This window comes from Cuculus canorus, chromosome Z (assembly GCF_017976375.1).
Source record: "Cuculus canorus isolate bCucCan1 chromosome Z, bCucCan1.pri, whole genome shotgun sequence".
NCBI lineage: Eukaryota > Metazoa > Chordata > Aves > Cuculiformes > Cuculidae > Cuculus > Cuculus canorus.
In genome coordinates this window covers 22,929,421-22,946,696 of record NC_071441.1, presented here as the reverse complement: position 1 = coordinate 22,946,696, position 17,276 = coordinate 22,929,421, and the positions used below count along the sequence as shown (strand labels likewise).

Below are 17,276 nucleotides of genomic sequence, written 5' to 3'. Positions count from 1 at the left end.
ATTGATTGATCCAAAAATTTTAGGTTACCTCTTTGTCTGTAAATCTGTGATACACCAATGAGTGCTTGTGTGTGTGTGTGCTTGTTTGTGTGTGTGTGTTGAAGGAAACAAACTAGCAGAAGTGGGAAGAAAAAATAAGCAAGCCTTATTAACAGGAGCTCAATTTTTATTCCCAGCAGACTTAACTAGCAGAAGAAGAAAGGAAGATCTGGGGCTGGCTGCCAGAGAAGCATTGCTGGATGTAAACTCTCCAAGACATCTCAGAATGCCCTTATCAGGGAGCCCAAAAGTGTTTGTACTCTGGGACTCTGCAATCAGGAGCAGTCTTGCAAGTAAAGAGCATTTACTGTAGATTTGTAGTACAGAGAAAACTACAGCCAAGCTGACCAGAAAGACTGGAATTTCATCTATCTTTCCCCACCACCACCCCCTCCCGCCTTCTCTCTGTCGCCCACTCATTGGATTTCTTTCTCTGCCAGCGTTTTAAACCAGAGATTACTGGGTCAGTGACATTCATTATTCCTCTTATTCTAGTATGATCTCGTGCTCAGCCTCCTGGAGAAACATTGCTACCTGTAAGTATCTGCTTCAAGTTTGTTATATACAATGAATGATGTTGTGTTTGTGTCTGTAAGAGTATTTAACAGCTTGCAACATTCTGTTTGCTGCTGAATGTTGCGGCAAAGCAGTCAGACAGTAATTTTTGTACTCAGGACGGATTAAATCTCAATTCTAACTTTGGAGGAAAACAGGCACTGATTCTTGCCAGTAGTTTAGTAGAAGTTAACTTGGAAGTTAAGGGTTCCAAGCAACTGAGTTTATCCTGGTGTTCAAGTTGATATAGATTTCTCAACTATGCTGGCTTTCTTCCATCAGCTCTAATAAAACTTTGTGGTTTTATCTTTTATAAGAGCTTGGAAGCACTAAGCAAGATTTCTTTTCTTAAAATTGTTGGTTTAGGAAAACACACTTGGAAATGTAACTAAAAACACTGAAAAACATCACGAAAACTTTCAGTATTAGTAAGTTTTTCTAGAGGATGTATTTTATTTAGCTGGCAGAACTTGTTTTTTTAAATGTGTGTCTTAAAATGGTAGACTTTTATTTTGCAGTGGGGATCTGTGAGAGTTATCATAATTTCATGTACATTCAGACAGCTGACTTCATTCATCTGAATTAGACAGATGTTAATTCATCAGATGTATGTATAAATGTTTATGTGTTTCTGAACACAAATACACATCCTTGCAGAGTTTTTACATTTCCCTCTGATTTTTATGCATTTACCTAGAAAAGAAGTCTAAAACATCATTTTTTAGAGATTAGTTTTTTCTCACCCTGTGTTGTGCTGAAACACTTGAAAAAATTCCTGTAGATAACTATACACAGTTTCTGGAAACTGTTATTAAAAGAGGATTTTGCAAGCTACATTTTTGCTAGTTAGAGAATGGCACTAGTTAATTTATCATCACAGCAGCTAACTCAGGGCTGCACATTACCTTAGGGAAAACAAATCTCTGCTGTTGACATGTGTCCAAGGTGTCTGTGGGAGGCACTGGCATTGTAAATCACTGGGTGCTTTCACAGTAAAAGAGCACACACATCTGTAGAAGTTGTCCCACCTCTTTTCTCTCACTTGGATTTTAGTACTCAGGGCCTGCATTTTCTTGATAATTCTTCCCTATGGTTTATTTTGCATAATTTTTGATCTAGAGATATTTTAACCTAGAGAACGATAGGATTTGGATCTGGGTAGATTTTGAATATTTTTTCCAGCATAGATCCCTGCTCTGAGAAGAATTAGGCAAGTATAAAACGAAATGATTAAACAAGTCTCTGGACAATGACTTGATTTTTTAAATGAACTTACCCCGTGCCTGTTCATTTGTTATATTCATTTTCTGCAGTCCTTGAAATAGTCTTGATAATATTGGTCTATTATAAAATTAATTAGAGCAAAAATGGTCTTGGTAATACGTGTCTATGATAATATCAGTAGTACAACAATAATGGTGACCACTGACTTCATCAAGCTAACAGTGAATTAAATGGTAACAGCAGTATGTATATCAAAAATATCACAGTAAAATAGCATGTGCTAGTCAAATAATTATACATTAAAAGTGCATTCCACTTGACTGTACCTGTTGAGCACAAAGGGAGTCTGAGCAGATCATTTGCATCACTACTTTAACCTTGCTTCTCTCATTTTTTGAGATTCTGTTGTGGACACTTATTGACCCTCATGCTAATAATGGCTAGGTGGGCTACAGTTATTGTAGTGAGGGTGTCTGTGCACAGCTTCATGCTTTCACACTTTTCAACACAAGATCCTCAGGATAATTCAGCTGCCTTTTGTGCAGCTGATGTGCAACTGTTTAATCTGGTGCATACTACTTGTCTATCAAACGTAATTTGAAGGCAGTCATACTGCATCTAAGTAACTCTCAGATTTCACAGAAGAATCTCAAGTAAATTCGTGTTAAGGATGAATCTATCCTCTTTCCCTTAGATAGCTATATAACCAGGAAGGAATTTCTCATTGGAGGCACATCTTTTGCTCCTAGAATATTTCAAGAATCCTGGCAAAAAGCTTAAAGGAACATCCCAAGTTTCACATATCTGAGGTGCAAAGAGGTGAACCAAGCCTGTGTGTTTGTGGGAAAGTGTAAACGATGCCACCTCCCAGCTGTTAAAATTTAAGCATTCAACAAAAGCCTCTGTGTAGCATGTGTAGCAGATCGCATATCTTCTGTTCAGCCCTGTGAGATGCAGCATACCCTCCAATGAGCTTGTTTTCGTGAAGAACAGTGCAAAGTCTTCCTCCTCAAAAATTAACAACCTTTGCCATTACCTGCAAGGCTCACCAGCTCAAAGATCAGCCTTCTTCCCTACACTCTGTTAACCAGCCAGCCAAAAGCAGTACATGAAGAAATTAGTATAAAACCACCAAAACTACACGCTGCACTTCAGTTAGTTTTCTGCCTGTAAGAAGGAGTCTGAGAGAGATGGAAGTCCACTGCCATTTCATTGTTCTGGTATTTCCATATAGAGCACAACTGGGTGTTACCACATCCAACTTACTAAATACATGAACAGAGGCATAACACTGTGAGAGGTGCAATGTATCAGTGATACTGCATTTCACAACCACTGCCTGACAACTTTTTCACAGAAGCATCAGACCTTTCAGTTGTAACAGTGTAATGAAACGATGTCATTTTGGGGCAGATGGCTGCATGTTCCTTGTCCTTAACATTTCACCTTGCTATTCCTTGCATAGAAGGCTTTTCCTGCTCCTTTTCCATGGGTTTTGACACCTTCAAACTTGTGGGTCAGAGATGTGTTCATTCTCTGGTGAAGTTGCTCTGCCATAACTAACTCGGGGCCGTATAGCACCTCATGCATGAGATCTGACCACAGCTTGCAAAGGTCATGGAAAAGCATGGGCCTCCAGAGCTGGTGGCCCATATTGTCGTGTTAAGTACCGAATGCAATGCTGTCAGTTGTGTTTTCACTAGCCCAAGCTGTGAATCAGGGTGAAGGTGATGATTTTGTCCTTGTAACACAAGCACAATCGTTACTGACTAATCCTGGGCTGCTTGCTGTTTCACTAGTTTCTTTTCAATCCATTACTAATTACGTGCTAAAATTAAATGTCTTTCCAAAGAAAAGTAATAGACTGCTCTTCTCTTTAGAAGAGTAGGGCTCATTCCCTCTCTGCAATGCATAGATGAAACAATAAATATGGTTATTGTAGTCTTTCAACTTTACTGCTTTCACTAGTTTTCCCTTCCTCTTGCCATAAATGAGAATCTCCAGTATGCCCCTTTCCCTTCTCATACAGGAAAAGGAGAAAGAAGAGAGATCAGACATGCTCCTGACCTTTACAACTGTGTCACAATCTTACGAGAGTACCAGTATGACATTAAACTACAAAACAATGACAGGAAAATAATACCTTATAGTTGTTTGTGTTAACATTTACACTGAGAAGTAGTCTACTGCCTTTGACTGCCAAAACTCCAACCTTTTGCTGTACTTGAATGGTCAAAAGAAAATCTTAAGTGGAAATAGTAAAACCTTCTGAAAAATTAATTAGTCCTAGAAATGGCAAAGTTGATTCAGCCTGTGTTTCTCATAGGCTAGCTTCACTTTCTCAGCAAAGAGCTAACCTCTATAGCTTTATACTCCTAGAGGGAAGATTGGAAAACAGTGAGTACTGAGACCCAGGAGGATAATATTCACGTGCGGGATAGTAACCTGCAGATAGCGTCACTGGGATAACCTCACTGGAAGCTGGAGTGTTTTATGAACTTCCTCAGACAGCTGCCAAAAAGATGTAACTATTTCTTTTCCAGAGTAATTTCTGCATTGCACTCTGTTCAAATTCAGCATTCATGTCTGATGGAGAATGGGTAGTCAGAGGGCCATAGTTCCTGTAATGGTCTTAAAAACACATACAGGGCAACTAAAAGAAAAAAAAACCTTTGCTTTATCTTGTCAACTTCTATTACATGAGATAGTTTTCTGGGCCTAAAAGAGTAGAGGGCAAAGCGGTTTTTGTTGATCTTTTGAGGAGAAAATATTTACCTGGTCAGAAAATGCAGTTTAACTAGGTTAGTGTCTTATCTTCATTAAAACAAAGGCCAAGAGGATAAGAGTTGGTTTTATTTGCTTTTGCAGCTGTGTCAATATAATAGCGTCTGCTAACAATGTGACCTTGATCTCTATCTTAAAATTTAAAATACTTCTAACAATATAAGTAGACATTAACATTTAAAAGGCAACAATGCATTGTCTTCAAGATAGTATTTAAGAGACACTCACAATCAATAGCTCCTTTCTCTTAGTCTCATCCTGGGACTCTGCACTGCTGTGCCTTTTTAAAAAAGAATGTTTTTTAATCGTTGAAGGTCAAGCTGTTAGGTATCCCTGCTCTCGATTTTTTAGAAGTCCTCCTCTCAGTGTTTCTATTTCCTTTTATTTTCTTGTTCACCACTGCCTGAGCAGCCCCCTCCTCTCCCTTCCCCGCCTAAAGCTTAGCTCGGTTAAATGGGAAAGAGTGAAGCACTGGCCTTATATTCTGGTTGATGCGGAAGTGGGTCTCAGAAGGAGTAGAAATTAAAAGGGTTCAGCAAGGGCTACAGAGGCACACAATGGAAAAGAATAATTAATTTTTCAGACTTGCACTAGGCTGCAATACTTGCCATTACAGTGCAACAGCATTTAGTGTTACATTCAGATTTTTCTCATCTACTACTTTTCTGCCTTTGTGTAAAGTCACATATGCTTTCTGTGTTACATTGGCACATCAGCATCTGGGGATACTTCTGAGCTCAGTTTCCGCTAACTAATATCCTAAGCTTCAGTCAATCTTAACTTAGTGTAAACAGTGACAATCACACTGGGAATGAACATTTAAATCAGAAATAATCTCCGTAAATTAAAACTATACTAGGCATGAATCTGATAATCACTGTTAAAATAGCTGTAATGTGAATAAGGGTAGAATAAAGAAAAACATTTTTCTGTTTTATAGTAATCTGCTTTTATACAACAAGTAAATGGAGAACAAGAAAGAAGTGTTAATAATCTGGATATATCTGATGTGTTTCACATCCTTCAGCTATTTTCCCTGACAAAGAAAGGTCTATTCATTGACCATGCAATGAAACACTTATTTCCTTACTTTTCTAAGAAGTGTACAGGATTTGTCAAAAAGTGTGCAGGAATTCACAGACCAAAACTGAGAAAGGAAAAAAGAAAAGGAACTGTTACATACCATTCCTTAGCTCTGCAAACACCTTGCTCAATACTTATTTTCTATGTGACCTATAATCCTTGTTTGTAGTACATGGAACAAAACATTAAATAGCAGACAGTCCAATGGGTGCATGTGTTAATTGCATGTTCTGAAATGACAGCCCCTTAATTTAATAGCTCAGAATCCTTTCATTGCCCTGGGCTAAGTTTTAATTGCTGTAATAATATTCATCTTGTTTCCTAGAAATCGCGGAAGGCTGCCATTTGTTTTCTTTAATCCCATCCTTTCTAAAAAGAAAAAAAAAATACCACGTTCTCTCTGTTTCTTGTAAACTTTGCCTGTTGTTCATTAAAACAAATCAGCCTGACTGCCAACCCACAACAATCATCCTCCATAATCCTCTTCAAGATTTGCAAAAGAAGAGGGCAATTTTGGATGCAATTGTTCACTGAAATCTCCCAGGCAACCACAGATTTTGTCACACGCAGCAAAACTCTTAAGGTCTCATCCAAATCCCATTGAAGACTTTGGATGTCATTGAGACTTGGTTCAAGGTCACTCACGATTGCAGAATTTTTAGTCAGATTTTAGGTATTACAAACGAGAGCTATTTGTGCAGTTTCTGATCTTATTCTCTGCCGTTTTGTATTGGTAGCTAGCTATATAAATTGTTTTGGTTAGTCTTTATTTACATCATATTATACCTTTGTAACTTGTAAATAAAGAGTAAGTGCGGGAAACCTTCCCAGATATGTATTAATATTCAAATCCTTTGAAGAAAATTTCATACATGGTGGAGTTGTAATGATAAAAAAATATTTCAAAATTGTCTAAAATTTGTCATATGTATCTATAGACACACAACTGAGAGCTTCTACACATAGCTTGGATGGTCCTGTACAGATGTATGTTTTGTCCAGAGTCTGCTGCAGGAATATCTAGCTTCCAATAACTCATGGATAGTCTTGTGGACTTAACACAGTTCTCCAAATTCCCAAAGGCAATGCACATATTCACAAGTTTTGTCAGATACTTCATGACGATGATGATAACTCTACAGCAGTGTTTAAGTTCTTTATGGGCAGTTTTTCTTTCCTCCTTCTTTTTGAGAAACTTGAAAACAGTTGAATTTAGTGAGAATGCTGATGTTTGTAATTAGCCATTGCATCATTTTTCAAATGTTCACCAGCAGCCCTGCGGGAAAACTAGTTCTTATGTTAGTTGGAGGAAATCCCAGTCTGGTCTGTCCCTCTGTTAACTCTTCAGAGTTACATCCACAGCCTCTTCAGAGGCCCTTCTCCTTATACCTTCTCCACTGATTTTATCTGTAGAACAGGGTCTGCCAGCAGATGAGAAGCTCCTCAGAGTTCCCCTTGCTGAGTGTCCCTTGCACAATGCCTTGGACATGTGTTTTGGGGTGAAGTCAGGGGCCAATACATCTCTAAATAATGGAGGTAAACTTCTTTTCTAGACTCACAAATCTCAGAGCCAGCCTGCCCAGTCTACCTCTATTTATCAAAAACTACCTCTTCCTTTGTCACCACTTTTTTTATACCAGTATGGTTTTATGTTGGATTTCATGGAAATTACTGGTCAGTTTGCAGGGTACAATGCAGTGTTTTGCAAAAATACACCAGGTAATTAATGTGGGTCTTGTTAGCCAGACAGCTCTGTCATTTAAGCTTAGAGTCATGACATGATTTAGAGTGTAAAAGACCTCTGCAGATAACTTCTCCCACCCCTTGCTTTCAGCCACCTTTTACAGCAAGTCCAGCAGCAAAAGCTGCAAAACTACATCAGGCTCTTCAGGTCCTGATTAGCTGATTTTTAAATATCTCCGAGGATGGAAACTCCACAGTCCCCCCTGGGAAACCTATTCCATTGACCACGCTCACTGTGGCTTTTCTTTTTTCTTTAATATCTAATGTGAATTTCCCTTGTTGTGAATTTTGTGGGTTGCAACTCATCCTTTTGCTGTGTACCTCCAGAGTCTCTGTAGTCTTCTGTCGGATGTCTGAAAATAGCATTAGGACCTCTCTTATTCAGGCTAAACAAACACAGCTGTCTCAACCTCTCCTCATAAATCATGTGCTCCGTCCCCACTGAGGAACAACAACTAATATATGATGTATCACTGAAGCTGCTATTTTGCTTCTAGGACAAAAACGGGTAGTTTTCTATGAGCTTGTAGGTACATGGGGCATGTGGAGGTTCAGGTGTTACACCATGTGGACAAACCCTTAGAAAGTCAGTGAGGAAATGGGCTACCTAAAAACACTGATTCTCCTAACGTGTTGTTCATGAACACTTAGACCTCTAAGCATACCTGAAATAACATGGTGCATTTGAAATTAAATAGTGCCTCAGTCATTTTTTTCATTCTGGATACACAGGTGATAAAGCCGATGAACAGCAGAAATGATTCAGACTCAGTTGTGGTATGAAGGGTAGGTATGTAAGACTTCTGTAAAGAAGTCTGAAACAGCTGCACAATATGGCAGCGGCATCACAGGCAGTTGTAGACCTACCAGAGAGCAGAGCATTGTCACTGTAGACCAGCATAAGTCCTATGTAGTACACGCATGGTTTGCTGAAGCAGTGTCCTTTTCCACATAGAGGGGAAAATGGTACTGGGATGGCATTCACTCCAAAACCTTCTCTTTTTATTGCCATTATATGCTGAAAATATCTCTTGTTATCTCCTTTTGCTGTCATTGGATAAGCGTTTGAGAAAGTGATGTTATACTTCTCAAGATCTTCACTTGGCCACATAGGAAACAGCCCTGCAGCTGACAAGGAGAGGCCAATGTCTGCAACATATGGGGCAAACATACATAGTGTTACAGGAGTGGTACCTGCAAGAAAAGCAGTCAAAGCTAAACCGTAATACACAGCGACAACATAGGACCAATTTTGTAGCAGAGAATGGGTTGCATGCGCACCACAAAATTGGATAAAATGATGCTGTCTCTTTTTGAAGCATTCTGCTCTTAGCGTTTGATGCAGGGTAAGAAAAGTCAGCAAAGAAGGCAACACCTGTGCCTGAGGCTTGTACCTGCACTGAGTGCTAGGGTTTATGAGGCAGGCAACAGAACCCAGATCATGGACTCCATGAGTCAAGGTACAGATGCGACTGCATGAACAACACTGGCAGGCCCTGCTGGAGAGAGATAAAGCCTTTTTCCTTCTTGCAAGCACATATGTAAGGTGTAAAGAGAACAATAAGCTTCCTGACCCATGACATTTCTGAACTGGTGATTAAGCTGTCTCTGAATCATAACTTTTTTTTGTGGTAGATATACCAGTGGGAGTGGAGAATGTAAAAACTGTCCACTTCAAGTTTATAAGTTACCCAGTGCCCTGTGAATAAAGATATTTTATGTCCTGGTTTGGTATCATAGAGCACTAAGTTACCGGCATTACCACAAGCTGTAAATCACTAGGTGTATGCTTCAGAGTCATTGACTGTCTCTTAGCACTTTGTGAGGTCCTAGTCTGAGTTTAAAATTCCTAATTGTTCTCATCTTATCTGAGCCCCCTCAAGGCTTAAGAAACCAGGTCTTCCCTGAAACTAATGCTACTTTCTCACACATTGCTTCTTCATCAGGGGCTGGAGTCAAGGGATTTAAAATCCATTGCAGTCCCTGTGTCAAGAGCTTCTTGCTGGCCAAGAAACCCTGCATGCCTGAAGTCACAGATGACACTAGGCAGACCATCTTGAGACACATACCAATGAAGTTAGTTTACTTCCATCAGCCCTATAGCACTTTTTTCAAGTCAGGAAGCAGGAAGGAGGCACAGTAACAGAGAAGGTTTTCACTCACAACATCTCTCCATGCCTTGCAGTGGTAAAGCAAACACAAATCGTATTTCACAAATGCTAGCAATCCGTGCACTGTGATAAATGTCAATCAGATATTACGATTAAAAAGGTGCACTTGCTGCAAAGCGTACTTTCTCACTTGGAGAATGAAGCATGATCGGTTTTCCTCCCACACTTTCCAAGTTGTCCTTTGTAGATTTGCAGATTGCATTTTAAAACTGTGAATTTTAGGAAGCTGAGTGCTGTCTCAGATGTGCTTATTTCCATGAAGCATCATGCATACACATCCCACTAGAAAGAAACAAAAATTAGCAAGTACATTCACATATCTGGATTTTAGCAAAAATTGTCTGTGTAAATAAACTTCTTTTAAATTAATTGAGATTTTTATTTGTTTCTGGAACATGTGAAGAAACTTTCATCAAAGAATTTCATTCCTTTTCCTCTGGCTAGAATTCTAAATTTTCTCTCATATTTTGTTCAGATTGATCTGGCTGAATAATTTTAGATAAAAAGCAAATTTTCAGATAAAAAGCTAGAAACTCAGAGTTAAGATTTGCAGCCTGGACTACACGGTCAACATGCATCTAACTTTAAGCATATGTTAGTTCCAATGTCTTTAACCTTGGATCTGGGCTGAAGTGAGTGGAACTGTCAGTTAAGAATGAGTGTTACTTTTCAAAGTGAATAATTTAAAAGGAATTCTTAACTGCTGCTCATTGTTCAGTTAAACATAAATCTGTGTGGGTATGCGCATACAGCTGTAGACTGTTCAGAAGATCATCCTGCTGGAAACAATAGAGAGAACATTTAGTTGTTAACTATGATGAAGGAAATAAATAGCTGTATGAATGTGGGTTTTATGCATTTTCAAGTGGCAGGGTTGTGATTAAAGTAAATTGTGCAAATAAATAGTCAAGCTAGTAAAAATTTACAAGAAACTGAAGGAATGTTGATGCTTTACTAGCTTGGAATTGCTTATAATCGTATCAAATTTAATTAAGTCAATACTATTACCTGTTCTTTGGGCCATAGACTCAGTTACTTTGGAAGGCTGCAGAAATGAAGGACTCATAAGGATTTCAATAATGCTTGTTCAATGTCAGAAGAACTATGCTTTTCTTATGAGTTTATAAATGTGAAATATGAAAATTAACTATAACTGGCTTGAGAGTCTCGTGTAATTTTATTTTCTGTGTTACATTTGTTCCTTATTTCCACTGAATTTGCCTTAGAATGGTCACCTGATGATTTTTGTGGAAAAGAAAAAATTTAACTTTGTCATGCCACATCACAGGGTTTCTGTGTTGATGTCCTGGCATAGTTCCTTACTATAGCCAGAAAAGTAGAGTGGCACTGGCGAAGCATTTTCAACTAAAGGATGAATATTTTCCCCAACATTCAATGGCAAGCCAAAAATAGATTTAACTAAAGGCCACTCTCCCTTTATCCCATTTTTGGGTATATTGAATCTGGTTTAATGCCTGCTCCGGTGCTTTCAAATTACTTGGAGGTCCATACCCTTTCATTAATAACTACTTAGTCCACCGGTAAAAAAGGCCAGTAGTGAAGGATCCTACACAGCAAGTGTTTGAATATACATATGGATCAAAGATGCCTAGAATTCATATTTAGAGCTGATCCATTGAGGGAGAAGTCTCACTGGCGCATAGCTAATTTTCTAAGCATGTGTGCACTTAACAGTATTCAAAGGTGACGTTAATCTAGTGCTTGAAATGAGCTGCAAGTTTAAGAAATGGCAGAAGGTTTTTGTGTGGTTATTTGTTTTCTGCAATGGTTTCTCAATGCCTTATATCTATTTTCTTTTTTTTTTTCAGGATTAACAAACATTGAAAGTACTCTGAGAACACATTCATCATTTTTGTCAGGCTTGACCAATGAATTCTATAAAAGCTCAAGAATATTTTTAAAGGCCTCTGTTCCAATTTCAATCAAGGTGTGCATCTTAATGGAAAACGTGGTACATTGCTACCTGCAACTAGCATTTTAGTCTTTCATTATATGGTGAAAATCTGCTGGTGGAGGAGGAGAAAACCTCTTTTGTAGAGAACATTTTCATGAGTGGAGAAGTCTTGTCATTCCTACATAATATGAAGCTCCTCAGGAGAAGCTGTTTGTTTCCACTGCTAGCTGGTGTACTAAGAGTTGTCTGCTCCTCCTTTATTAGTGTCAACCTTGGTGTGAAAGTGATGAAGGGACAGTCTGTCTTTCTGTCAGAAGATGACCTCAAGTTTTCCATCCCCAGAGAGAAGGATGTCTGCAAAGTAGAAGTTGTGATTAATGAGCCAATAACACAGAGGGTCGGGAAACTAACTCCTCAGGTATTTGGGCTCTATTGTGCTGCTCTGAATGACCGCTTGTGCACAGATGTGGGAGAAACTAGGAAGATCTGCTTTATTGATTTGGGTTTTTTTTTTTCGGGGTATTGACTAAAAGGTATGAAACTGAATGGCCTTTGAGATTCAGCCTTTTGCTAAAAGTAGACAGCTGACAGAGAACTGCACCCCCTGAAATCCAAAAATTGATCTCATTAACATAAGCACATAAAAGTGGGTTTGGTCAGAGTCTCCTTTCACAAGTGCAAAATGGGTATTTTGAAACTTTTGGTTAGGAGATGTTCTCTTGTCTCTCAGCTGCTTGTTCTGCCCTGAGGTTAACCAGTGCCCCTCGGGTAATGCACAGCCCGCTACAACATTTTGCATTTTAGTCACGCAGCCACTACTTAGGGAGCAATTAAGAAAAAAATCATCACATACAATAAGCACATTGTGTACATGGTTGTTTGCTCTCCCCTGCAACAGCTAAATTGCTAGCAGATGGCAAATACATTAAAAAATGTTTTCTGTTAGAATTTTGATCTTGTAGGAATAATGAAATGTATTTCATGTGTTCTGCTACTCACTTGCCTCAGGAATTGACTACCTGAGTCATAGCAGGAAGGAGCTGGGAGTATCTGACATGAAGATGTAATTGTAGAAACAGAAGATCCATTACTTTAAATTAAACCATAACCAAACAGTTCTGGTTTACTTTTGAAAAACTTTGTGAATTGCACCGAGCAACATGGACTTCCATACATTTATATATGTATATTGTTTTATACATCATCTGTGAGATTTCTGGTGGTCACTGCGAAGGCAGATGCAGGAGAACCATCTCAGTAGACTTCAAAGTTTCTGACTTGGTCATTACCATTATTTTTGCAGACACCTGGTGAGTACTTCAGCTGAACAAATACTTGGAAGGATCAGAGGCATGCCAGGCGAAACACGAGGTGATGAGCAGGGCAATGTGTGATCAAGAAGTGCAGCACCTCTGCTGAGATTTCCTTAGTGCTTGCTCAGTCTACAGTCTCTGACTGGTCTCTCTGTACACTACCCCAGTCTAGTTTGGCCCATGAGAACAAAAAGAAAGATTTGCATGTCTCATTGCTAGCAAACTTCTTCTATAGGCAAGCTGGCCAGCTCATTGAGTGAATTTGCTTTCAAATTCTGTCTCAGCCTTTATGTGTAGTAGGATGCAGGTATTTTAAAAGCTATTTTGTCTTTTGTAACCTGATGTGATTCAATTACAGAGTCAGAGACAGTTTTCCAGAGACCACAGGAGATGTGTACTCTCCATACCTTGTCTTCCAAAACACCAAGGGTCATTGCATTTCCCCTCTCCCAGCCCATCCTCCGTTAAGTGCCCATCCTTTCATGGCCCCAGTGTGGGCTCAGGCAGCCAAGCGTGACCCCTGGAGCCTGCAGGCACATTTGATCTGGAGTTGTGAGCTCTGATGGGCAAATGGCACTGGGGTACCAGGCTGCAAAGGGGCTGTGGCTGCTGGCAGTTCATGAGATTCCTTCCCTGGATGGCTCCTGGCATGAGTGTCCTCCTGCTAGGAAAGACGTCTAGTGTTCCTCTCTCTGGAGAGCTGAGAGTGGCAGAGTCATACCACCACTTTGTGTCCTCAAGTGACATTGCCAGCGAGGTAGGCAGTCTCGAGTCATATTTCCTTGCTAGGAAAGAAAAAAGTGGCATTTGTAAGTTAAAGTCTTCTGTTTTAAACGTCAAAATCCTGAACCAGACACTGAAAAGCACTGCCTGAGCTTTTATCACTCTTGAAAAATGTGCTAGAGCCTGACCCTCCTGGTGCCATACATGCTTTTACTACTAGGAAATTCTGCATCTAGAAAATGGCTCTGGTCTGAGCTGTTTTACTGCTATTAAAGTGAGTAATGTCCTAGGAATGTATGACAATTTAATTATAAATTGTAATTGAAAAGCAGTTGGAGTAGAAAAAAACCAAAGCTCAACAGTAATTAGGAAAAGATTTAGATCTCCTTTGTCTCACCCAGTGAATTTATAGACAATCAGAATTGCCTGTTCATATAAAAGGAACACATATTAGGAAACATAAAACAGATGTTTCTTTTTGCAAAGCAGATTGTGTCTTATACATGTATAAAATGACTGTTAGTCAGTGGTAACAGACCTTTGTGGAAAGGTCCTTAATTTTCCACCCCCCTTGTTATCAATTAAAAGATGGGACTAATGATGTCTTATAAAGAAATATAAATTAATTCCTTGCAAATATAAACCATGTCTTCTACTCTAGGCAGTCCCCTCTAATATGAACAGGGAGGCATCATTTGAGCAATATCTCATTGTCAGGTACACACCAGACCTACATGTCACTAAAATCCTTATCGACTTTGAGGGCGCTACACTGATTTACATTAGTGAAGAAAATAGTCTTCAGTGTAAAGCATTAAACTAGGGGAAGGTGTAATGTGAGTGGCTCTTGTATACAATGTATATATTTTTCTATAAGCTAACACACCATCTAAGTAATTTTTTTTCTTTTTTGTAAAACATCACCCAGGACTATATAATTAGTCACCTCTCTTTATGTTAGCTTGAACTAAGAAAGACATTAAGTCAGAAAAAATAATATTTGTTGTTTCATAAATACTGAAAAATAACAAAACACATATTTCTGTGACATTTGGAAACAATACACAACAGAACAGCCATAACATAGTCAAAACATTCATCATATGAAAACAAATTTATTTTTTTCCACAAACTGTTCCTGTCCTTCCTTTCTAAACAGTCTCAACAAATAAAATCAATCATATTTTCCATAACACCATCTCTTATGGATTATTTCAAGATTATGATAGTCAATAGGAAAAGTAGTAAATCCACATATATGTGTCTGATAATCAAATAACTCATTACTTAAAAAAAAAAGACTTTGTACACTATGCTTCTTGATGGAAGTTAAAAGAAGGCAAAACATTTTTACATCACTATGAATACAGAACAATTACCTCACAGCTTAAGTGTCAGAGAATAGCTCCAGTGGAAGTGGACACCATCAGTAATAATGAAAGTTGATAAGTTCAAATTATTTTTCTGTTACAGAAAGATGCAAGTTCTAATTCTCTGTAGTAGTTAGAAAGAAACAAAGGTCGATAGTTCTTAAGCCATTTCGTGTAAAACCACAAGGTGGTCATGACGCACTTCAGTAATCTACACATTCACAACTAATTTAGGAATTTAAGTATTATTTAATTTTTACACGGAAAGTCAGAGTATCCAAGACTTTCACTATGCGCTGCACTTCTACTCAGCATTTCAGAATGTCACTAAATCCCCATTCTATTTCATCCTCCACCAAAATGTTTGGGGAGATACAGGTAATTTAGAAACACTTGATTTTCATGATTCTTTTGGTGTATTTTAAGAAATGACTGGTAGTAAGAAATGACTTCACCGTTCTTGAAAAAAGATGTAGTTTGTCATTCAGCTAGATATGTATATTAATCCTTATTAGTTACAGCCTCATCAGATCTATTAGTGAATGATGAACAGATTTTAATTTATTCCACAGAAGAACTAAACATGTATGAGTACTGCCCATTAAAATTGAACCCAACCCACATTTAGTTTCATAGTGCACTCAGGAAATGCAATGATTAGTTTTTGCCTTCTTGCTGACAAGAATGTTCTTTTTGTCTTAGCAGATATGAAACATAAGCATCCTAAATCTATGCATGGGCTGTGAAGGGGTTCCTGTTATCACAAGGATAACATGGATATATTCTTATTAATGCTACGTACTTTCAGCTGTTAATCCCTATAAAGAAAAGTAACTACATGAGAACTGCAATTTGCCTGACTTGCAAATTATCCTATGCGAGAACAGGAAAATCCTGTGTCCCAGACGACAAATCACTTCTCCAAGGAATGTGTATGACAGAAGTCTTCAAAGTCCATTTGAAGCAGACATTTTTTCTCATAGTTTTATTTTTGCAAGTCAACAAACCATTAAATAAAACAATCAGCCTGAAATAAATATCTGTCTTAGACGGTTAAATTGTGGCCAGCCATCTTTGCAAATACCATATTAAGTATATCATAAGAATTTAATTTAGCTGGTGGACACAATATAGAAATTCTGCTTGCTTTTGTGTTATGGGATCACACTGGCATTGGGGCTGGGTGTTGGTATGGCAAAGAGATGACATCTGATCTGTTAAAGTCTACAGGGACAAAGTTAGTGCTCCCAAACCATGTAACAAATCCAAGCTAAAAAGATTTTTAACAGAGAAGTTTCACAGAAACACAATTTTTTAGTCTGGTGGTAGTGGCCATAAAGCAGGATTTACTATAAAGCCAAACTATATCCATAAGTAACTTTGAAAGCTAATAAATATAACATTATTCTGCAGTTCTCCCACTGAACACAACTGTATCCATCAGGCTGCAGAGGCAGAGAAGTGTGCAAACTACTGGAGTGATTTTGCAGCCTGAAATGATCACATCAATATGCCCATTCCCTTGTGGAGTGCCAGCAGACACACATTAAAGTGGTTACTCTTCCTCTCACTGGGAGACCAAAGGACAAGTGAATACCTGCTTAAGGAAATAAACTATGGATTAGTCTGTGCATTCCTGACAGTCAGTGAGAAGTGGAACTGAGTTGTGAAGTCAACAACGTTGACGGTGTTGTACTTGTCTATTCTTTCTCCTTCACAGGTTTTTGACTGTCACTTCCTTCCTAATGAAGTCAAGTACACCCACAATGGCTGTCCTATTTTAGACGAAGACACGGTCATGCTTAGGCTGTACAGGTAAGCAGCAGCTGATGGATCACACTTCATTGTTGCCAGGAGAACTGCTGCCCTCAGGAAGAGGAAGTAGTCCATTTTCCACAGTAAAAGCATGTTCTGTTGTACATATCATAGCTGCTTAGATCCAGTAGCAGCATCGTTAATCAACAGGTGACCATCTGTTTACAGAAACATTTCTCACAATGCATTTTAGATGTGCTTAAATAATGTGTTTGTTAGTGTTAGTAAATAGGTATTGCTTGTGTATTAGTGAAAACCAGTGCTTTTTGTTTTTATTATTGAAAGGGACAACAGTACCTTCAGAGCACTCTATGTTTTGTGCTGCCCTGCTGATGGGGACACAGACCCTTGCATATACACAACGAGTAATCTCCTCCTTTGCACAGACACCCTTTTTTACAAGTATGAGGAGGTGGGCAGCAGTGTCTGGAACCTCATGGTCTCTATCAGCCTGGCTTTTGAAGGGTTCAAAAGTTTAGAAAGTGAGGCCAATGCTAAACTCACAGAGTGACAGAAGATGGGATGAAGCAGAATTAATTTC

General features: G+C 38.6%; 1 protein-coding gene across 1 annotated transcript in view; it reads left to right on the top strand.

Annotated features, from left to right (window-relative positions):
* The first annotated feature begins 254 nt into the window (after positions 1 to 254).
* FREM1 (FRAS1 related extracellular matrix 1) overlaps positions 255 to 17,276 on the top strand; it is a 77,070-nt gene continuing 60,048 nt past the window's right edge. The window contains exons 1-3 of the mRNA XM_054054004.1: positions 255 to 575; positions 11,429 to 11,932; positions 16,641 to 16,735. Of these exons, the coding sequence (XP_053909979.1) occupies positions 11,669 to 11,932; positions 16,641 to 16,735 (359 nt within the window). The 5' untranslated portion in view covers positions 255 to 575; positions 11,429 to 11,668. The remainder of the gene's footprint in view (positions 576 to 11,428; positions 11,933 to 16,640; positions 16,736 to 17,276) is intronic.